This window comes from Neopsephotus bourkii, unplaced genomic scaffold, assembly GCF_033783945.1.
Source record: "Neopsephotus bourkii isolate Nb327-2 ecotype Australia unplaced genomic scaffold, CSIRO-AGI_Nbou_v1 NB_973, whole genome shotgun sequence".
NCBI lineage: Eukaryota > Metazoa > Chordata > Aves > Psittaciformes > Psittacidae > Neopsephotus > Neopsephotus bourkii.
The window spans coordinates 306984-331034 of NW_026901467.1; the positions used below are offsets into that span (position 1 = coordinate 306984).

General features: G+C 37.9%; 1 protein-coding gene across 5 annotated transcripts in view; it reads left to right on the forward strand.

Moving 5' to 3' along the window:
• BBS9 (Bardet-Biedl syndrome 9) overlaps nt 1-24051 on the forward strand; it is a 260226-nt gene that overhangs the window by 117719 nt on the left and 118456 nt on the right. For all 5 annotated transcript variants that reach the window (XM_061359380.1, XM_061359383.1, XM_061359382.1 and 2 more), the window contains exon 20: nt 9483-9705. In XM_061359380.1, the coding sequence (XP_061215364.1) occupies nt 9483-9705 (223 nt within the window). The remainder of the gene's footprint in view (nt 1-9482; nt 9706-24051) is intronic.

The window sequence follows — 24051 nt, forward strand, 5'->3', positions numbered from 1 at the left end:
GCCTACTTAGGGGTTTTCTTTCTTGGTGTAAATTAGTCAAGGTAGAACTGTGTTCTGCTGTGATTAGTTTGCCTCCAGCATATATTACCTCCTTGAAAACTAATTTGGATTTCCTTTGCAGTTCTCCCAACAGACATACCCTTTGTTTGATAGATTAAATAAGCTTCTGTTATCAGACATCTTTCTCTATGTAATATTGTGATGGGGACCTCTAAACTTTCTCTTTGTTAGGGTAGTGTAATCTGCCTCGTTCAGGTACAAAGAGAAGCTAAAATATTTTAGTGCAGTAGTAATTACTGAATATGTGCTGCATACCGGGAGTTGAGATCAGTTGTCATCTAAACTGCTTAATTACCAGAGTGATGCATTATAGTGATTACAGCCATGTTTTTCACCAAAATGACCTAACACTTCATAGAGATAATCAGTGACTCACTCTTTTGGCTTGTTTCTTTTAAAGAACCTGATTGGCAGCGGAGAATTCTCTTGATATTGAGTCCTAAGTGAAAGATCTGTAGATCCTTGCTATGTGAATCTTTCATCTTGTTGCAGGATCCCAGGAAAAAACTCACTGGCTTCTTCACCATGATTTTGAGCGTAGCCATTTCTTTTCAGATGGAAATTTTCCTTTTAGTTAATGGTAAAATGCTTTGTCTTAATTCCTAGATCAAGAATGATATACCGGTATTCTCTCGTATCTGCAGAGGTGGCAATAGGCACACTTTACATTAGGACAGGCCGGTTCATGTTAAAGGAATGCTGAGATTGCATAATTTATTTCTGCCATCTTCTCCTGGCTTTTTCTATGAAGTGAGAGTTTGATACAGCCAAAATATTGTTTTGATGCCTCAAAAATAAAGGCCATAAGACAAGGCTGTACAAACAATGGTGAAATTAATTATCTTCACTAGGTTGGACTAGATGACATTTGAAGGTCCCATCCAATCCCAACTATATTATGGTTCTATGATTCTACTGCCTCAAGCCAAAAAAAAACCAGTACTTCTAGCATAAGCTTGAGAATTGGCTATCCAAGAAAATATGCAAGTCCTGTTTGCCACTGTCCTTATTGTCCTCGCCTGTCCATTTTGAGAGAATAGATATTCCACAGTTTGAAGCAACAGAGCTGAGTCTAAAGTTAGTGGTGAGTAGATCTAAAGTACTGTGAGAATAAATAGGAAACAAACTTCTTGTCAAGTTGTGGGGTTTTTTTTAGAGGTAAAATATGTGAGTGGGCATGTTTCCATATGTCACAGCTTTTGGAAACAGAAACTTGTCAGGCTTTTATAGCATCTTATATTGGTAACCTAATAAAAGATATCATAGTAAAAGTTCCTCCCCAAAGTCTGTCACTGATATTACAATAAAATATGGGGTGAGATGCCGTAAGATGTCTCAAGAAACCTTTTTTTAGCATGTTTGATTCAGTTTTTTTTTCCAGATCAATTGTAAGGTCTGATTCCTCTTCCCTGTATCAAAAATCATCTTGCTGAACCTCAACCTCATTTATAGACCTCATGTGGGGCAGGATTACTGATGGATGTATAGCCTTCTTCAGCAAGATGCATGACTCCTGATGTGTTTGCATGCCTGCAGACAGCTTTGACAGCATCTGCAAAACCCAAACAGCACCTCAGTTTTCCTGCCTAACTGGTGACAAGTTCTTGAGGAAAAGAAAGATGAGGTGTTAGACTATTTCAGTACTAAAAAGCAAAACAAGAGACCTCTGAAGCTGGCAACGAAGAAGCCAAACCCCTCCATTCATGTAGCACACACAAGAGTTTCTTTCATCAGTTCCCAGGAAGGGATCAATGGTTGTAAGAAGTCAAGTTAAAAAGAAAACTAAGATGACAAAACCCCCTAAAAGTTTCAGGATTTGGGAATAGCTTCTACAGAAACCTGTGATGTATGTGAACTTTCATGATTCCAGACAGGATGTATTTGAATTACAACAAACAAGCATTACTAAAGGAGTAACTGTACAAATAAAATCGCAGACTGGTTTGGGTTGGAAAGCCCCAGAGCTCATCCAGTTCCAGTCGCCTGCCATGGGCAGGGACACCTTGGAGCAGGTTGCTCCAAGCTTTGTCCAGCCTGGCCTTGAACACTGCCAGGGATGGGGCAACCACAGCTTCCCTGGGCACCCTGTGCCAGTGCCTCAGCACCCTCACTGGGAAGAACCTCTGCCTAAAAGCTCATCCCAATTGCCCTTCTGCCAGGTTAAAGCCATTCCCCTTGTCCTGTCCCTACAGGCCCTTGTCCAAAGGTTTCTTGTAGCCTCTTTATGCACTGGAGCTGCTTTAAGGTCGCCCTGGCAGTTACATCAGACCTATGCAGAAATGTTCTGTGTCTGAGACACTAAAAACAAAACCTTACTCACAGAGGTGTTTTTTTTTATAAGCTGATATTTACAACTTAGTACCTGAAAATGTGAGTACTAATAGTTCAATTAGATGCTCTAAAATAGCTTGAAAATAGTTGCTAGCATGGACCCCCAAAGAGGTCTGCACAGATCTGTTGTGCTAATATCAGACTAGTTCATTAAATATTATAGAGCAGTTTCCTGCAGATTCCTTTCTGCACTCTTCCACTTTTTATTATTCATAGACACTTCTGTCTTTCATACCTTAAATATCTGTTGTATCATGATCCCTACAGCACTTGATTTTTCAGGCCATGACATATTGTGGTCAGTCATCAAGGTGTTACCTTGTACTTCCCTGGGTTTTGCATTTGGATTTTATCCCTTGTGTTTAAAATAATTGTAGTTAGGTTTGGAGTAGGTAAGTATGCTAACCCAAATCCATAATAAGATTTAAAGGTGTATAATGTAGCTCTTGACAGGATAGGTTATGACTTCAGAATCCCATCTCACAAATAAGGATGGTTTTAATTCAAGGGTTTTTTCCTTGAATTAAAATGAAATTGATTCATTTACTGTTTTGAACTCTTCTTCGAGAGCTACATACCTTGCTAATTTTCTTAATTTTAGTTATTCTGTCTCTTACCTTGTTTTGGATTTTCAGTTGTATTCTCACTTTGATATTGCTTTCATTAGTCTGTAAACTGTTAGAATTGAATTATTTTAAATACCAATAGAAATGAAAATCAAATTAATCAATAGTATTATACATGATACTGATTTAAAGAAAGATACATTTAGAGAGAGCACGATTAGTGTAAGAATCTCAACTGCTGCAAAAAACAGTATTTTGTTTGCGCTACAAACGTGCCTCTTAGGCACTCAGTAGATTCGGAATGTATTTAAGCTTGAGTCACTAGTCTGAATTTTCATCAGACTTTAATTCCACCTATCTGTAGGATTTTACCATTTCCCAGCTTTTTAGGTATTCCAGTGGTGTTTTAATGCACTATGTTTTTATATTGTTACATGGTAATTCTTCAACCGTGTCACGTGCATCCTAAAAAATGCCCTGTCTCTTGAGACCATTCAGAGTTTAATACATTAAGACTTCAGTTGTATTTTACTGCATTTTTTTTGAGTGCTGTATAGACATACAGCCTATTTGCTTGGCTTCTTCTAGAATTTTATCCAGTCTGTTTAAAAGGTCTCCTTAAATGCTTTATCGATTCATTTTTAGCAGTAATTTTTCAGGGACACTCCCAAGAAAGGTTTGTCAGCTCCTTTTCTGTCAGAAAGGCAAATATTGCACACTATCTGCGTGGCTGCTGTGGCTGTTATCTCCTGTTCAGACAGATAGGTCAGTTAGAAATACAGAATATGCTTGAAGAATGTGTGTAAGGATGCCTGGTAGGACATCAAAATTGGCTAATGGTCTGTGTCTGTGTTGGAGACTACCAGTTCAGTAGCCCTTGGTTAGTGGATTACCAGTTTGTATGTGTAACAAATAAGGTAATTTTTGTTTTAACCACTGTAAAAGCGAAGTGTTGAGAGATACACAGCTGGTGTTTCTTGTGAATTAGCATATACAGTGCTTTCAGGTACAGAAACCTCTTCTTCGGTGATTTGGAGAAGCATAAATGCCTAGGTTTTCATACAGTAAGGTATGCTTCTAAGTATTATAGCATTTCTGAGAGCTGATGAAATCATTATTGTGACTGAAATAAAGAAATAAGATACAGCCAGGCAAATTCCCAGCTCAACAGCTGTAAGAGTTCCCATAATTTGGCTTGCACCAATTCTGCATAGTTTTTGCAGTATGTTCCATGTGGCATTTGTATTCTTTCAGAATTGTCTGGACTATCCCTCCAGGGTATGTTACTTCACAGGCAGCTTGAAAAATGGCTGTTGCCTCAGGACTAATATTAATGATAAAGGCTTTCAAAGTAAATTCAGTCTGTTAAGGTGAGACTTAGGATACAGACTCAAATGTCTGTCTGGCTCATGAACACAACTTAGGAACAATGTTGTTCAAGTTTCCGATGTGTTAGTAGGATGATTTATTTACACTTAAGACAGATAGTATTAATTTGTAGATCTCTAGGTAAATTTTCCACAATCCCTAGAGTTCTCTGATTATTTGAACAGTAAAACTGAATTTTTAGCCTCTGTTGATGTAGCTTACTTGGCATTTTTATGGAGAAAAAAGTAATTCTTAGCATGGTGGGTTGACATGTTCCTTGATGCAGTGCAGCAGATGTTGATATTAGGATGGGGTTCAGCTGATTGCAGTGATTGCTTAAAGCTGCTTTTATAGCAGATTGTGGTCCTGAATAGGAGTCAGTATTCTTGCAGTTTGGAGACGTGCAAAATATCATACAAAACATTATAACTGCAGGTTGAAGAGACTATTTTAATACTACTTGTTCTTGCTTTTGTGAGTCTTGTGAAATGTTAAAAGATTTTTTTTCCCTGATGATCACAAGGCACTTTACCTGGCTTGCTAAAAGGAACTGGCAGATTTAATGGAAGCAAAACAGAGCGGCCTAATGGAGAAACAGCTATGAAAACGTCTAACCAGTGTAGAATAATACTGTGTCATAGTGGGCCTCTATCATTAGCAATCATTTGCTGAGAGGTTTCTGCTCTTCTGCATTACCTAGCACAAGAATAGAATTGGTTCTGAATGTCTTTGTTGTTAGGCCTACTGACCTCTACTTTCCTTGTGTTAAGAATCACAAGGTGAACTGGAGTTTGCATTCAAAAAGAACCCTTTGCTCAGCTCTTACATCTAGGAAAGAAAAACACTGTTAGGCTAATAGCTTGGCAAAATTGAGTTTGCTCCATTATCTGCGTTAAAATTGAAGAAGAGTCATTGGGTCATCTGGTCAACTTCACTATTAACCACATTCTCCATCTGCATATTGTGTCATAGGATCAGTGCCCTTTCTGCAGCCTGCCAGTTTATTTGCAGTGTGATATCTCGGATGCTGGATGGGCCTCCAATTTTATTGCCTAGAATTTTACACTAACAAACAGTAAGTTGGTCATTTACCCTGCACGGAAAATAATTTTGGAGGTTTCTTCTTATTAGCAAATAGTAGAACCTAAAAATCATCCTGAGAATTAGGTACCCTAGATTGAACTTTATACCAAAGTGAGGGCAAATGTATAATCATGGTTATACTCAGGTATGCCATGATGCCTGGGGATCCTTAATGATAATATATATGAAATATAAGTTATGTGTACTACTACAGTCTTAGTTCTTCTGGTATCATTTGGTCTTCGGAGTCTTACAGCGTATGTGATTTGGTTGAAAGAAAGTGCCAATCTCTTCCTATTACCTACAAGAGAAAAATAATAATGTATACATGCAAAATATGAAGGCAAGTGTTTCCCAATGAAAAAGTTAAATTGATGAATTCAATATTTTTCATGTCTATTTCAGGTCATACAGTCAATATAAAGAATTTGCATGATGAAGTAACATGTCTTCTGTGATTCTTGACTTACATTTGCTGTGGCAGTTATGGCAATGCTTGCTGGTCGTAGGGTGATGGATTACTGGTATCACACTTCTGTTGAAGGTGTTTCTTTCAAACCTCAAATATGCAGAATATTACACAGAAAGCCATTAGTGAATATTGGAACCATGGCTGTAGAATCGTTCGTCATTGTAGGGTGTAGACTTGGACACTTTCATTTTCAAAAATCTTTTAGCCTTTTAATGCCTAAGGGGTGAAGAATTTTACTTGTTCTTTCAGTTCACCGCTTGCACCAATAAAAACTACTAACAAATGCAGTCTTATTTGCAGCCATCAATTCTTAATTGTATAAAGTCACTTTAACAGATTGCAATCAGGAGGGTTTATTTCCATGTAGAGGTAGCTTTTGTGTACTCTTTCGCTAATCATAAAGGCTGCTATGGATTTGATTGGACTTACTACATCAACAGTTGTTGAATTGGAGAAGATAGCTTTATGGTCTACTGAGAAACCAGTTTTATGTGGAAATTAGATACAAGAACAAGGGCTGGAAAATGTTAAGGTACAAAGTAAAACATACCTGTGTGAGCCAAGGACAGAGTACTAGACACTTTTAATTTCCTGACTTTCCTTAGCTTATATTTCAGTCTTCCTTATTTAAATACTCCTTTTGCCTGCATATATATAGCTTATTTAGAGGGATGTATTGGCCAGCTTCTCAGCTACTGGATGCTGACACCAGTTAATCACATATTTCTTTGTGTTTTAGTGAAACTCTAGATTCTGATGTTTGTGTTGTCTTATTTTTCATGATTTGTAGTATAATGAGGAGTGCCTGGCTTGATTGTTTTTGATGCTTTGTACATATTAAGTTTCATTGCTCAGTATGTGGGAAAGTAGACAGCATTTACCAGCTCATTAACCTCTTTAAATTGGCTGCAGAGTGGATTATTTCCTGTGACCATCACAGGTCAGTGGATGGATTACACTCCAATGGACTCTTTCTAGAATATTTGAAGAATGTTAAGCTACTACTGCATTGATTGACTGACATGGTTTTGCTGATCTACATGGGTTTTTTTGGGGGGGAGGAATCCAGATAAGGAAGTAGTTTAATATCCTGCCCCTCTACTTTGCTCTCGTGAGATCTCACTTGGAGTACTGTGTGCAGTTCTGGTGTCCTCAACATGAAAAGGACATGGAACTGTTGGAACAAGTCCTGAAGAGGGCCACGAGGATGATCAGGGGCATGGAGCACCTCCCGTATGAAGACAGGCTGAGAAAGTTGGGGCTGTTCAGTCTGGAGAAGAGAAGGCTACGTGGAGACCTCATAGCAGCCTTCCAGTATCTGAAGGGGGCCTATAGGGATGCTGGGGATGAACTCTTCCTTAGGGGCTGTAGTGATAGGACAAGGGGTAATGGTTTAAAACTCCAACAGGGGAAGTTTAGATTGGATATAAGGAAGAAGTTCTTTACTGTTAGGGTGGTGAGGCACTGGAATGGGTTGCCCAGGGAAGTTGTGAATGCTCCATCCCTGGTGGTGTTCAAGGCCAGGCTGGACAGAGCCTTGGGTGACATGGTTTGGTGTGAGGTGTCCCTGCCCATGGCAAGGGTGTTGGAACTTGATGATCTTAAGGTCCTTTCCAACCCTAACTATTCTATGATTCTGTGATTCTATATCATTGTTCTGAAGTCAGGAATGGTAAATGTTGACTGTGAAAACCTCACTAGCTGGTCCTGTTCCTCTGCAGAACGTAAATGCTTTACACGTACACAGCATATTTTCGGGACACTATTAAGAGTAGTGTGTTTGGACCAAGATGAGATGCCTGTGACTGTGGTTTTGGATGTACTTGACCACTAGTGAGCATATACCTGAACCTTTTCTTAGGAGGTAGCAAGGTCAGGAAGGGTGGCCTTTGCTTCTTTGTGTCAAAAGCAGTACCCTAGCCTTCACCAAAGCCATAGCTACCTAGTTAAAGAACTTCATAAACCTTATTTGTTTGACAGTGGACTCCAACAGGGTTTACACCATCATTGTTTCAAATGCTATGCCTACCCAGTCATGAAAATTTGGATAGGTAGGTGATTTTGCTGTTCAACTGGGTGTTAGAATGTGTCATAGAAAGAGCTTAAAAACAAAAAGGCTCTGGGTTTGTATTAATTACAACTGAATACTTGAGTTTTATTTTTTTTTTTTTTTTTTTAATGCCTAAATTGCTATCTTGGTATCCATTACCTTAGCACCAGATAGAGCTGGGGGGATTCCGGACTGTAGCCTCAAATACTTCCACAGTCAGGAAAGACTATTGCCAAAGTAAGTCCCAACCAATCAGGAGTGTTGAGAGAGCAGATACTACACTAATACTATAGCAACTAAATAGTACTTCCACATGTAGGCAGCACATAAAATTTGCTTATACAGGTAGTTGAATGCTGAGAGATGTTACAAGTCCTGAGGTTAGCAGACCAGAAAGCCCTGTATTAGTTACTAAATCTGTCCAAGCACTATAACATTGTCATGAAAAGACACGATCGGGCTTTGTGAGTGCCTTGCAGGTTCATTAATTACAGGAATTTTGGATTAATGACATAATCTTATCATAGACTGTAATTTAAGATTAGAGAATCCATCCAGATGAGTCAGTTCTGCATTGCATACTGCAGAATGAGATAGATGTCATGTATTAGATTTTACATATTAACCTAATAACCTTGCACAAAAGGTAAATACTTTTGCTATCCAGGATTCTTACTTGAAGAAACATCTTTGATTTGTTCATGTCACTGAAAACCATAGTAGAGATTACAAACTTGAACCATTTTAAAGGTGTTTGTCAAGCTGCCTCAGGGAAAGAAACTTTCTTGTCTTTACTGAGTGTTATTTGCAGGAGTAAAGAATTTTGTGGCAATATGTATATTGAATGTGACACTGAATATAGCTTTTCCTCCTGAAAGCTTTTCCTTAGGTAGCTGCATGTTCTGACTTAACTAATTATTAAACTGGTGTCTTATAAATGTTTACAGCTTGACGTGATGCTCTCAGAAATCTAAGTAGCAGCTTATCAGAGCACTGACACATCTCTGCTAATGCTGTGGGTATCATAATTAAAAGTTAATTAATCTGATAAATGGATGCTGAGTATCTGCAGCTTTTGGTTGCAGTCATGATGTTCTCTACCATTGGCATATTGTCAGAATCTTAGACAGTGATTCCAAAGAATTTATAATATGTTTTTGACTTTTTTTCCCTGGCTTTGACATATGATCAGCGTAATGTTATATACCACATATTATATCTGTATTTACATCTCAGTTCTGCTCTTAATTCTAAATGTTGCATCTAGGAACTTCTGGTTTTGTTATTAGTACAACTATTGAATTTAACTGTTATGTCACATACTATCCATATAAATGATATTTCTTTGTCAATCTTAAATCTGGAATGGGAAGTATTTCAGTTTTTTCTTGTACAAGCTGAAGAACTGGGATTTCTTGACACTTGCTAAACATTAAATTATATTTAATGTATTGCTATCATTTTCAAATTTTTAGTCCTTGATTTGTTACTTTATTTTTTAATAATGCTATATCATATTATAGTCACCTAATCTTCCTTTTCTTTAACCCAGGGTTGGGAAGAAACTGTGGATGCTGCCATTTCTTACTTGTTACGAACTTGTTTGTCAAAGAGCTCTAAGGAGCAGGCTCTGTCTCTCAGCAGCCAGTTGTGCATGCCCAAAGATACCAGCAGACTGAAGAAGAACATCACCCTCTTCTGTGATAGATTGGCCAAAGGTGGTCGCCTTTCCTTAAGTACAGACTCAGCCACTCAGCAAGCTGCTGTCATGCCAGGTGAGGCATGAGGTACATGTTCACAATTCACAATACGTATTTGTATATTGAAACTAAAAAGTATGCACATTTGATTGTGTTAACAGTTTTCACTGGTTGTGGAAACCAAACACTGGTTGTGTTGCTGAGCAGTAAAATAAGTTAATATTAAGGTAATACTAAATCCAAGTTTTATCTCAGTCTCAAGCCAAAAATGGTCCCATAATTGTTCAATAGTGTAACTGTCATTACCTTGAGGAATTTGTTCAGTGCCACTTTTTTAAAAACTATTCTTTTTCTTAACAGTGGAGACTCCTTTTTCTATAGCAACCAACTTTTAGAAATGCATTTAAAAGTGCCTAGAACCCTTCTGGCATTGCAGCACTATAGCAGTAATCTGGATTTCTAGAAGGTATATTTGATATGTTTGAGATAGGGTACCCTGAAATCTAGAGAAGCTGTCTGAAGCCACACTGAAAAGCTGATGATTATCTTCAGGTGTGCAACTACTTGAAACATGCCCCTTAGAAGATAGCTATTAGTATTCGTAGTTTATCCAAGTGTATATGTTAGCTGTGTGCCATGGTCTCTGCTGGGCCTGGGTTTGTTTATTATTTTCCTTAATGGTTTCTGTGATGGAATATGGAGCATCAGTGCTAAAATTGTGGTTCTGTAGCAAGCTAGCAGTAGTTTCAAGTGTATTGAAAGAGCAGTAGTAGATCTTGATAAATTAGAGAAATGATCTGAAGCTAGTAAGAGGTGATCAGCTGAAACAAGGGCAAAGGACTCTAGCTAAAGCAAGAATCAGACAAACATAAGCATGGTTGCCATTGAATAGACTCCTGGGGGTTATAGTGTGCTTGCAACTGAAGAAAAGTCAGCAACATGATCCCATTAAAGGTGAATTCCAAGTTTGGGATGTAGTAATATGACTTTTAATGAGGAGATACATAATTATTTCTTTGTATTCTTCAGGAGAAAGATTCAGTTAAAATTACAGGGTAACAGAATTTAACAGAAGAACTTAGAGAAACTGAATAGAGTTCAGAGAAGAACACAAAAGGTATAAATGAAACAATTTTTATTTTTGTTTATTCTAAGGGAAAAAGGAAGAGAAGATTGAGAAGGGATGTGATAGTTTTCCAGTATGTAAAATGTTCTTATGAGGATGATTAAAAGTTAATCAGAATCATTAGCTAAATATAATTGCAAGTGAGAGCCACATCAGGCTGTATCATGCACTGTGTTGACTTTGGCAACACGTAAACGGTTGGATGAGAGGAACAGTGAGGGGCTTAGGGAGCAGTGCCAACCCAAAGTGTGGGTCAGTGCCAGGGAAAGGTGAAGCACACCACCCAGGTTGTCACATATTGAATTTAATGGGTGCAAGAACTTACAGCATAAATCCTGATGACCTGCAATGAATTAATTCTGTGGTTTTAAAGGTCTCATAATATCTTGTGTGTTTTGCAGGATTGCTCTGATGTGTCAGCTGTTGCTAATTGGAGATCTGTTTAGGTGTCAGTCTGGTTGAGAAGCTGTGGCTGCCCCTTCCCTGGCCAGTGTTCAAGGCCAGGTTGGACGGGAGCAACCTGCTCTAGTAGAAGGTATCCCTGCTTGTGTCAGGGGGTTGGAAGTGGATAAGCTTTAAGGTTGCTTCCCTCCTAAACTGTTCTAAGGTACTGCTGGAGCTCTATTTGCAGTATTGCCTTACCCATGTCCTTACTGAAAGATTTTTCTATTATTTCATGTGCATTGTCTTTTCTGCAAATCAAACTGGTTTAGTGTGAGTATTGAAGGTAGAAGTGGCAATTAATGATATTCTCTGTAATGTTTAAAGCTTTGGAAAGTTTTTAGTACATCCCCTCAGTGACTTTTTCTTTTATACTAATAGTGACTAAATTATCTCATTTTCAGTTCTTACTGATTGTTTTCCAAAGTGGAGTGTTTTTCCTTTCATCTGTAGCAGGGAGTATACCCTGCTATACTGTGCTCCATCTCAGTTGCCAGACCCTTTCCTATCCAATTGTTACCTTAACAGATGTATCTCATTCTCTATTTAGATACATGGTATTAGTTTCCTAAACATGGTAGTATATATGTGACTTAACACTTTGTCTTCATAGCTTTAATTCGCCAAGTTGATCATAATTTTGCTTTGTATAATTATGATTCTGTCACTCAGATTCTGAAGGGGTAAATGCTAACTTGAAAGACAAATTGCTTTACCACATTAAATATACATATGCACCAATAATGTATTCAAAGTCATGCTTTGGAAGACAGATTTTTTCTACTTTTTGTTATTTCTTGCATAAGCTTATAAAAACCTGTTTTCAAAATTGTGTTGTGATATCCATGAGTCCATTTTGGAGCTGTGTTCTTAACTGGAAAACTGGGATTCAGCAGAATGTGTCATATTCCTTAAGGAACATTCTGTTTACGTGCTACTAAACTTGAGGAGAATGTCAGGACTAATTAGAAAAACATGTGGATTGTAGTTCCTGGAAGAGCAACATTCATTTTTATATATGTATTAGACATAAACTTTGCTGCAAAGTCCTTGGTACACAGAGTGTGCTGTCAAGAAAGATTATTACTAGTTTGTGCTATCTGTAAAAATAGGATTCTGGTTGTTGCACATTCCTTTCTTAGACTGTTAATTATCAAATCTTTGTTGGTCATTAGGAGAGGGAAACAAGCAGTATAACTCGGGCATTCTCAGGCTTCATAGTGTGGACTTTAACACAGAATGTTTTGCAAAATGTAGTACTTGCTATTTGTACTCACTGTCATGGTAATGTGTCTCAGAAGCAACTACAATGATTTTTTTGCCTGGAGAAGTTAGAACCATGTAGTTTAAAATTGCTCCAAAGTAACTGAGCAGTCTGAAGAAGGCACGGAAGTCAGCACCAAGGACTAGACAAGACTTTGAACTACCAGCAGATATGCTGAAAATCATGGGATGACTACTGGAAAACTTTTCCTGGAAACTAAGTATTATTAGCCTGAGATGACGGTAAACTGATAGCTTTGCATAGCCCCCCATGCTGGTGCAGAGAAGTGTATTAAAAATTGCCAGTATAGTTTTTTATCTCACAGATGTGACATAAGTCCAGTGTTGCTTATCTCCACTGAAGACTATAGTCCATTATGAAATGTGATTCTTGCTTAATATATTTTCCATAGGTTTCCTGTAGCAATAAACTACTTTTTCCCTTAGCAACCCTTGAAATAATGATTTTAGATTGTTTTGTTGTGTTTTTTTTTTCCTTAGTTTAAATATATTGGGTATCCATAGAGCTTTTAAGCAATAATTGTTAAATATGTGTGAGGAAAAGCGAAAGGAAAGTTTTATTCAGAACGCCTGCTACAAGTTACCTATAAGGATTTTGTAAACCTGAAGACTGGTCAGTACTGATGAATGGAACTGAGTCCACTGAGGTCAATGGAAAATATCATTACCCGAAAGACATTCAGCATTTACCCATCTTTTTTGTAGTTTTCCTCACCTGTTTCAAATATTTCATGAGACGCTACCATTTACAAAAATGTCCAGAGGACATTGGTGGGTATCTGTGATCTCAGGAATCTAAACCTTAATAAAAGTGCCTATTTCTCATTGGAAGTCAGTTTGCTGAGAACTTTTTTCTTAAATGTACCCAGAGACCTTTAAAGTACACTTACAAACACTGCAAGCCAACTCATTCCTATGGATTTGTTGGCGCAGGTCCTTAAATACGCAGTTGATGTTAACTCACTTCAGCTGTTGCAATGAAAACTCTGAACTCATCTTTACTAGCTTCCGTAAAATCATACAGGTTGGTCAGTAAAGTACCTGGAAGGACCGATTCCCTCAGGAAGTGGGTTATTTAATAAGAGTGAAAAAGCAATTTTTAATGTATGAGATACTAAAACTTAAACAGGGGGAGTTTAGACTGGATATAAGGAAGAAGTTCTTTACTGTTAGGGTGGTGAGGCACTGGAATGGGTTGCCCAAGGAAGTTGTGAATGCTCCATCCCTGGCAGTGTTCAAGGCCAAGTTGGACAGAGCCTTGGGTGACATGGTTTAGTGTGAGGTGTCCCTGCCCATGGCAGGGGGGTTTGAACTGATGATCTTAAGGTCCTTTCCAACCATAGCTGTTCTATGATTCTGTGATTCTATGCTGCAAAAAGACTGAACTCTGCATTTAGATTTTTTTTTTTGTTTGCTGGAAGTATAGCCCTGTATCACTAAAATATCACATTCACGAACCTTCATTTTCATAATTGCTTAAAACTTACAGACATATTTATCTGAATCTGAAGTTAACATATGTTTGCATTTTAACAAGTACATGTTGTTTTTGTTTTGCCTGAAGAAGCTGGGGTTCCCATGCCCAGATAAAGGTTTCTCTGTGAAAAGTTGTGTACTGCTTGAATTAAAACCAACACAGATCCATCATCCACTGTATCAGGTTGTTCAGACTTCCCATACTTTTCATTGGTGCCTTAAAGCAAACAGGCATTTGGTAAAAAGTATACGTTCTATTTTTGTAGTTCTTCCTTCTAGTAAGGCTACCAGCCTGGGGTTGGAACTAGATGATCTTTAAGGTCCCTTCCAACCCAGACCATTCTGGGATGGCTCTGGTTTGTTTGGTTTTCACTGATTTGCCTCAGTTATTTTTTGCATTTCTCCTCTATCCATCTACTTCACTGGTTTTCTTCTCCATACTGTGCCCTTTTGATGTCCATGCAAATATATGCACAATTTCTTCACTGTGATAGTTGGAGCATGGTAGCGCTATCACTAGCCACCCAAGGGCGTAAATATTATGTAGCAATAAAAGGGTAGAAGACCCTTTTTCTGGGTGTCCTGAAGCAGTAACTGCAGATTAAATCCTGTGGTATGAGTGTGGATCTATCCGGCAAAGAGATTTTAGCAAGGTTTAACAAAGGCATAATGGAGACTGAAGCTGTGAACAGTGTGATCATTGTGTACTTCTGTATCCAATTTGTGCAGCCCTGAATGGCTGAGCTGTTGTGCCAGTTTAAACATAACTTTCTTCTTTCCCTCTAATTGCAGATGATAATCATGTAAGAATGATGATAAGAAGTTGCCATAACTGTTGCAGCCCTCAGCATTGTCGTGCACTTCTGTTCCACTGTGTCATGCCAGCTAATAATGAGCCATGATACGGTGTATAATGGGACATGATACGGTGCTGCAGCTTTAATGTGACTTCTAGTACTCCACATATAAAGTATTTTTGCAGAAATGTATCAGCTGTTCACAAGGAACAGTTCTATCTTAATAGAAAAGTCTAGAAATAAGCAAATAGTAACATATCAAAAATCTTAAACTAATTATTTGGGTTCTATTTTTGAGATTAAAATATGTCCCTTGCCCCATAAAGCTGATGTAGTGAAAAGGAAGGGGAGTAGCAAATCATTAGGGAGAATTTTGGGAGTGCTTACAGTAATAAGATCTGTGGTTGCTCAAGAAAAGCTTAAGAATAGCTTGGTGGAGCCAGAAACAATGACTGTTGGTCTCTCTGATGGGAATCTTTACTCTCTGTAACTTTTCTGTTGTGTCTTTCTTTTCTCTTTCAAACTTTTATTCTATTGTTTTAGTATCTTCAGTAATTTATTTCTGTGGAAAGAAAAATTAAACAGTAGAGAAATTAAATTACTTTCCCAAGGTCATCCTATGAGCCAATAACTAACACCTGTGCATAAATAGGATTCAAACAGGCCTTGCAGTCTTGCATTGTAGCTCCTACATATAGTTTTGTGTTTTATTGTTAAAACACAGATTGCACATTAATAGACTGGGGAGAGCCAGCTTGCCTTGCGGCCTGTTCTTTATCATTCTGCATGGGCAGATGAAGACATTTAAAAATCAAAATCTGAAGATCAGACATGGGAAGAGAATGAGGCAGAATGTCAGAGGTGGTCTTTAATTTTAACAAATTCAGTCAAATTTCATCACCCTCCTGGACTCAAATGATAGTTCTCTGGTTAATTTTCAGGGATTACGTGAACAATGGTAAAGCATTGGTATTAATTTCTTTTTATTGAAAAAAAGATACTGATAGAAAACACGTATTTGTTTTTTTTTCAGGACATTTCCAGATTCCAGTGTTGTAAGAAGGGGCAGAATAAGATGGAAGTGTAACAAGACATGCTTGTGTGCAGGGTTGTGAAAATGTTTTTATTATGTTGTTTAGAAAATCTCCCCATCTCAACTGATATTACAGCTGGCAAAAACCACAGAGGGAAGGAGTACAAAGGTTAAGAAGGCTAAAGCCGTAACATTTCTTCAAAAAAATGAATAATTTAAAGAGGAAAATGTCATGCATAATGAATAAAAAAGAAATCCCGCTTGAGATTTGGGATTCATTCATTTGTTGTACTATGAAATGTAGCTGGCAGTGTTGCAATTCCAACTTGCCTCATCTAAGCACAGGATCAACACATTAGTGCCTTTGTGAGCACAATCCTATTGCTGGCTCTTTGCATCAAAATCCATTAAATTTTAATATGTCCCACTTATGTATAAGTGGTCACAAATGATTCATAATGTTGAGGTAAGCTTTTGGTGAAAATAATTGTCAGTTGAAAGAATTTCCCCTAATGATTGTGCTTGTCACTGGGCTTTATTTTCTGAGTTGTTTGAGTCCTTGGGAGACCACAAGGAGAAATAAGCTTCTGAAATCTGCACTTAGAAGCTAATTTCTTAAAACTATGGAAAAAGTGTTGCTTAAAGGACGAAGCATACAGCCTCTGACCTTCTAGTTCAGATGACTCAATAGTAGCAAGTGAAAAAGTAAAACCTAAATAGTTATTTTAAGAGGCTGTAGCGGATGATGTAATCTATTTTTAAATAAAGCCAACCTTTAATAATATAGCATAATCCTTGTCTTTAATGTATGCTATTAATAGGGAGTCAGTCTTACATGTCCAGTCATACTTGGATTTTCACTTACCAGGTTTCCCTTGGTTCCTTTAAGTTTTCATTTCCTGTGGTACTTCAAGAGCAGCCTGTCTGACGGAGTGCACTGGTATTTGTACTTGAGCCATGGGCATTTGAGGAGCATAATTAACTCTGCAGTGTAGATGACATTACTTCTGATTTCCAGTCCCTATCTAGATAAAGACCACAATGAAATTACAGTGACTGTCTACTTTTCCCAAGTACAGCCACAGAAAAGCATACCCATCCACAAAAAGGTACTGGGGGGAAGAATTTACAGAGGGATGGGAGGGGGTGGTGGAAAATAATTTCCAAGTCATCTCTTCTCTCTTAAAATGCTGACATTGGGTTCTTTGGGATCATTTCCTTTTTTTCCCTTACTTTTCTATGTGTGTGCAACATTTGTCTTAAGTGGATTGTTAAGTATTTCTTTTAATATGATATATAGCTTAAGCCAGAATGTGTAAAGGTTAATGGCTTATTAATTTTCTTCTGACTGGAAGTAGCATCCTTTAGTCAGCAGAGATGCAACTGTTTAAATACTGGGAGATGTTGTGGCCTTTATTTCAGGTACCACAACTGATTTGTTTTGCATTTGCTACTTTGCTTTTTTTTCTGTCACATTTAGGTTGAGTAAACCTGAGTTTTCTCTTACACTGCCATAAACTGGACACATCTTAGCTGAAATTGCTAGTGTTACATTATTCTGAGCTGTTCTGAGCCAGTGTGCTCACAATGAGATAGTTATTTGCATCTTTTTTTTTTTTTTTGTATTATCACTGAATTTGGCTTACAGCTTTAGAAGGGAAACTCTTCACATTTTCTTTGATTCTCAATTGAAGAAACAGCAAATTGCTTGAGCTATAACATTATTAATGTTTTCTAAATATTCAGGTCTTTTTAAAATGAGGTAAAGGTGTCTGTGTATGTTGGTTGATTTCATAATTTTTGTTACGTACATGCTGTAAGTAAACGTGTATGAGTCTGTGGAACTCTGTGGTGAATTACCAGTGCAAAGCTGTATGTACATCACTAACACCACTTAAAATGTATTTGCTCTTCCACATTGCCATAAGGGAGTCTAATAAATCTAAACCTAGTGAAAATTTCATATTTTGTCCATGCAGAACTGATTTTTCAATTACTTCAGACTTTTTTAGAGCCCAATCCAACCCTGATGAAATCTATGGGAGTTTTTCCATAGACTTCAGTAAGGTTTGGCTCAGACCCCCACTTTTCAATTTTTCAAATAGATTTGCCAAAAATCTGCTGAGAGCCAGGCTCTTGGAAAAGTTTTTCCTTGTGAAGCACAGCTGGTTTTGAGTTGCACACAGAAAAGTTCCCCAAAGAAACGCTTTTTTGAAACAACAAAAAAAGAAGTTTTAAAGGTCTCATAACTTTAGTAGGTACAAGAGTGGCTTTAACTTTTAAAGCTAAAGTTGCCTTTGGTCTTAGTCTAAGCATGACAAATTCTACACTAGATTATTTCTATAATATGTAACTATATGATAAAGCTTAAAATGACTGTTATTGTAAGCTAACATTTTCTTGGGTTGCAAGTTCCAGAGAGCTGTGGATGTCCTTCCTGATAAATTATTTCTTTGTTTTTTGCTACACTGCATTTAAGGAGTAATTCCCTGAGATTAAACTACGCTAACTTGAGAGAGAGCTCTTGAACTTCAGGGAACACATAGTACACAACCAGATCCAGTACACTGCGACTCCGGGCAGTTTTCACTGCATCTGGGTTTCTGGATCACGAGACTTGGAGATAGATGTGGTTGGAGAGGCTGGGGTTTAGAGAGTGTGGGGCACAGTATGTTTCTCAGCAGGCTTTGCTTATATCCTTGCTTATCAGCCTGAGAGTAAAATAGTGGCATTTTAAGGTCTTAGGTTATGGATGGCAGACAATGGTGTGTAGACTGTCTTTCAATTTCCCTTTTATTTGTGGCTTGTTTTTTCTTTGAGTGATTACCTTCAGCAGATCTGGCTGTAGTAAAGCTCATTATCAATTGCCTGCTCCCATGGTCTTGATGGCTTTTTCAGATGGAGAATAAGGGTGACATCTTCCCGAATCTGAATGCCTGACACTGTTATAAATTTGTGCATCATCAGTATTGAATTTTTAGAGAATGAGAGCATTTTGGAGACCAGGCGTGTTTATGACAGTTCCAGTTTTTGTGAGCAGTCAGCTGTTAAGTCTGCTCATGAAGCTGGTTCAATGGTTCAGCTAGCGTTCATATGTTGAGTGAAGGTCCATAAAGTCATGTCTCCCTTGCCCCTGTGCGCAGATTCAGACATCTCTAATGCTTTTACCTGGGATTTGAGCTGGAAAATGTAAATTAAAGCAAACACAAGGTGCTTCAGCCTGGAGAAGGGACGGCTCATTGAAGCCCTTGTAACAGTCTAACAGTACCTAAAAGGGCCTGTAAGAAACCTGGAGAGGGGCTTTGGACAGGGGCCTGTAGGAACAGGACAAGGGGAATGGCTTTAACCTGACAGAGGGGAGATTGAGATGAGCTCTTAGGCGGAAGTTCTTCCCTGTGAGGATGCTGAGGCGTTGGCACAGGGTGCCCAGGGAAGCTGTGGTTGCCCCATCCCTGGCAGTGTTCAAGGTCAGGTTGGACACAGGGGCTTGGAGCAACCTGCACTAGTGGAAGGTGTCCCTGGCTGTGGAAAGGGGGTGGAGCTGGATGAGCTTTAGGGTCCCTTCAGTCCAAACCAGTTTGAGATATTGACGTATTTGAAAATTCTTTAAAATAGTTCTTTTTTTTTCTAATGGTGTCACTGGCTGAATCACACGCAGGGGTGGTAAGGAGGCAGGTAAAAATGAAAATCTCTATGAATTTAATCCCTAAGGCTGGTTTTGATTCAGTTAACTTTGAGAAAAAGGTTTAGCTCACCTTTGCTAATTTGAATGTCGCTAAAGCACTACTAAAAATATAGTTAATAATGCTAAAGTACTTTTCTTGTAGGAGTATAAAAACCTTCAGCAAACTGATATGAACTGTAGGCTTCATGGCTTTCACATGATTAACGTGGTAGACTGCATATCTGTGGGATGTTTGCTGTGTATTGTAAGGGCAAATACCGCAGCAGGGTGCACTGCCGGTAGCTCTCTGTCCTTTGATGAAAGATGTACTTTATTAATTCTGACCTTAACCAAAGCTTGACTGTTATTCTACTTGGAGAAAATTAGTTTAACTGTAAATTAGAGATATCACCGAAAGGGGTGTTACTTCAAAGTTAGGATGCGATTAGGGGGATGTTCCACTGTATTAATTGAGTTTCAATTTTAATGACCTACTGTCTTCTATGTAACAATAAGCAGCTGTGCCACACTGTGTTTCAAAGAACATTTACTCAGCCTTTAAATTTACCATTAGAGATCAAAGAGAAGGTCTGATGTATATGGATGATGAAGGATGCCTCAATTCAAATGGATGGCTGAACAGAAATAGTGCAACTAGAGGGTAATAAATATTATGAACAGTCTTTTTTAATGTAAGTTATGTGGTGTTGAACTATATTAAATTTTATAGCTGTGCTGAGAAATCTTTCACTATTATCTTTAAACTTTGTCAGAGTACTGATAAGCATGTAGTACTTCTAGCACTTTTATTTCAAATAAACTTTTCAGTCAAAACTGAGGGTTTTTTAAGTAACAGTAATTGCTGGTGACATCCTTGAAAGCAGCTTAGAAATAAATGGATGCTTGAGTTACATATAGGAATTTGTAGAGGACATTTCTGAGTAAAGTCTGGTTAAATGATCAGACTGTTTCCTTCCAATCTTAAAATCTGTTTAAATAGATACAACTTAGTAATTCTTGGTTTTCATCTTCTGTAAAATAAAGAGGGTTTCTTGTAACCAGAGTAGTCATTAGAGGTATTAGGTTGCTGTTCAGGGTTATTTAAATGCAGTTATAATCTGACATTGTCATTTGAATCAGGTCATTGATAAAGGAGACGATAATGTGACAGGAGTTACACAGGAGATTAAAGTTAGTGGAATACATTATGTTAGATACCCTGGGTCTGATTACATTCTGCCATAAATTGTTGAGAAGAAGGAAATCCTATGGAATAATGTAGAGTCCAGCCAGATATGATGAGGTAATAAGAGGTTAAGATCTAGCAAGGGCCATATTGCATGTTACAGATAGGATTTTCTTATGCTCTTATAGTTCTATCTTTAAAGCCCTTATAAAAGTAAGTCAGGTTCTTATGGTGCCATGTGACCCTACAAAGGCCCTGTATTGTCAAAATTAATATGTTGCAATACTTTCCTAGTCTGAGGAGAACAAAGTAACCAGTTCTGCTTGATTATGTCATTTGATTAGGTATCAAGAGTAAAATGCTTGTTGTACAATATCATAATAGATTTCTCAAATATTTTCAAATGAAAAGAACTGGTATCTATGTCAAAAAAGGAGCCTTTATTTTTGGTCATCTTTGCAGCACATTAAAACCAGCTTTGTTCTAGTTTAGTGTAAAATTGATTCTCATGTGGGTAACTATATTCTCTCTGGCTATTGAATTGCATGTACATGAGACCATTTTGGTTAGTGTAGTTACAGTGTATATTGTAAACCCTGTGAAGAAATGTAAGAGGTTCAGTTCATACTATTCATGGTTAGCCTACTCTGGATTTGGGTGCATGCTATGTTTCAAGTATGTACTTTGTGATTCATGGAAAAATGGGAAGCTTTCTGCAACACAGCATTGCCAAACCAAGAAAGCGCTTCAGTTCTTGGTTCAAAACATTCCTTTTTAATGCAGATATCAACATCAGTGGTCAGTAACGGGTGTTGAAGGAGGGTTAATTATTCATTTTCAGACCTGTGATAAGGCTATGCTAAAGAGAGCTTTTGTACTTCTGGCTTTTTGCTAAGATGAAAGCAAGATCTTTGTTGTGGATGCTGTTTGATTATATTGTAGTATGTTTGGTGAGTTAACAGTTTACCTTGATGGAATGAAAAAGGAATACTTGTAGAGGGATCTACAATTAAGAATCACCATGGTAGGTTGCATTAGGAAATTCTTGAGAAGCACTAGTCACTAGTCTAGTCCTTCTGAATAGCGAAATTGTTTTGATCAACAAGAGAAGAGTGGAATCCTGGCCCCACTGACTTTTCGCCAATGGGACTTTTGCCATTGGTTTAATATAGTCAGGATTTCTCCTGTTTACTTGACAGTACTGTATGTTGCTGTTTTACTTATATTCATGTAGTGGTTGTTAACCTGACTTAGGACACGTGCAAGTGAACTCGGAAGTGGACTTCTTTTAAAAGTGTCTTGAGAGTATGAATTCACCTCAGGTGGTTCTTCCTTCAGTGTTTGGACAAAAAGGAAGGTACAAAACAATGTTCAACTCATTGCAGATTTGGTGTTAGTAGAAATGCAAACACAAATACCCAGTTACGTTAGCAGAGACTCTGTAACACTCTTCCAGTACCTAAAGGGGAGCTACAAGAAATATGGAGAGGGACTTTCTGCAAAGGCATGTACTGATAGGAAAAGGGGAAATGGCTTTAACCTGACAGAGGGGAGATTGAGATGAGCTCTTAGGCAGAAGTTCTTCCCTGTGAGGATGCTGAGGCGCTGGCACAGGGTGCCCAGAGAAGCTGTGGCTGCCCCATCCCTGGCAGTGTTCAAGGCCAGGCTGAATGGGGCTTGGAGCAACCTGCTCTAGTGGAAGGTGTCCCTGCCCATGGCAGGGGGTTGGAATTGGATGAGCTTTAAGGCCCCTTCAGCACAAACGAGTCAGGGATTGTATGTATCTGGGAAGAAAAACAAAAATTAAAACACAAAGCTTCATTTTTTCCTGTAACTTTGGTGCCACATTGACAGTGCTGTCTTGTCTTCATGACAAGTAGGGAGGTAAAAGTGTAAAGAAAATATGAAAATTAAATTGATTCATTTCTGTTAATTCCTACTGAGCACCAAGTAGGAAACACTCAGCATGTAATATTAATAACTGTCCCAAACCCTTTGAAAAGGCTGACTTTAGCAACAACTACAAAACGCGAACTTAAAATACTGTATTTTCTCTAGTTTGTTATTTTTTTGTTGTTGTGGCTGAAATCTTCAAGTGAGGAGAAGCAAAGGATCTCTTGGGGAAGATAAGCAATAGAAAGAATTTTAATGTACCTGAATTATAATTACAATTTAATTATAATTGTATGTTTCATTTGATGCAACTCAAATACAAAGAATGTAATGATATGTTATCGCTTCCACTATGGGCTGTAACAGAGAGGGCCTGTTATGTAGCTGGTGCTTAACAAATTCAGACGTTTAGCTGATGCACAAAATATACCACGCGTGTTAGAGAGCTGACAGGCTAAAATGAACAGTCTGCTGTAAGTAGCATTTCATGTTAGAGAAAATGCAGATGCTGCTGCAAGATGTATTATATTTCCATAATCAGTGATAGATAACAAGAATTGTTCGACAATCCATATCCTTATGTGTGCACTTAAGCTATGGGCAGATCGATAAAAAAGCATTAAGCCTGGTGCCAGCTGAAGATATTATACCTACAGGCTGTTTCACTGCATAACGGAAACTAAATCTGGATTTCAGTAACTCTATTTAGGCAAATCATTATCTAGGCAGTGTCTTTTCCAATTCCTCTCTTAGTTCTGGGTCATTTGGAAAGAGAAAGTCTATACTGAGTCAATGGAGTTTCTTGTTTAGTATTTATAACACATAATTTTTCCATAGATGAAGAAAGTATTGCTGATGTCTTAATGTAAATGTTGTAGTGCTTAATAATAGTAATTTTATCACTTACAGTTATTCCTGGGTCTGAGAAACAGCAGTTAGTTACACATAGAAGAAAACCTCATGAGCATGTGTTGAAATGGCTGCTCAATTAAAATAAGCTTTCTCAAGTCTTCAAAATCCAATAGTATTGTGTTGTGTACTCATAGAGGGTTGAGGGGGGTGTTGCATTCTAGATACTGGTTTGATTTTCAAGCGTGGCAAGTTTTACCTGACCTGTTTGTGGAATCATGAACAAAATGTAAAGTTTCAGAACATGTCAGAGTTACAGACCTTTCAAACGTGATCAGTGAACACTGAATCCTCAGCATGAACTCTTTCACTCACAAGACAGGTTGCTATTGCTCTGCTTTACTTGAATTATAGACATGACCAAATTAAAGCAAAAGAACTGGGAACACTTCTTTTTACCAGTGAAATGTATCCTTGGCCTTTGGTCATTCTGTGTATGAAGTCATGAAGCTTGTTTTATGGAGGGGAGCCAAAACAGCTTACAGCGTGTTTCTGTCATTTTGAGTAGGCAGCAGAATGAGAGTGCCACAGACATGCAGTGAGCTTGGCTATACAAAAACTCTTTATAAGGACACATGCTTTTAAAGCAAGGAAATGAGATAGTGTGATATT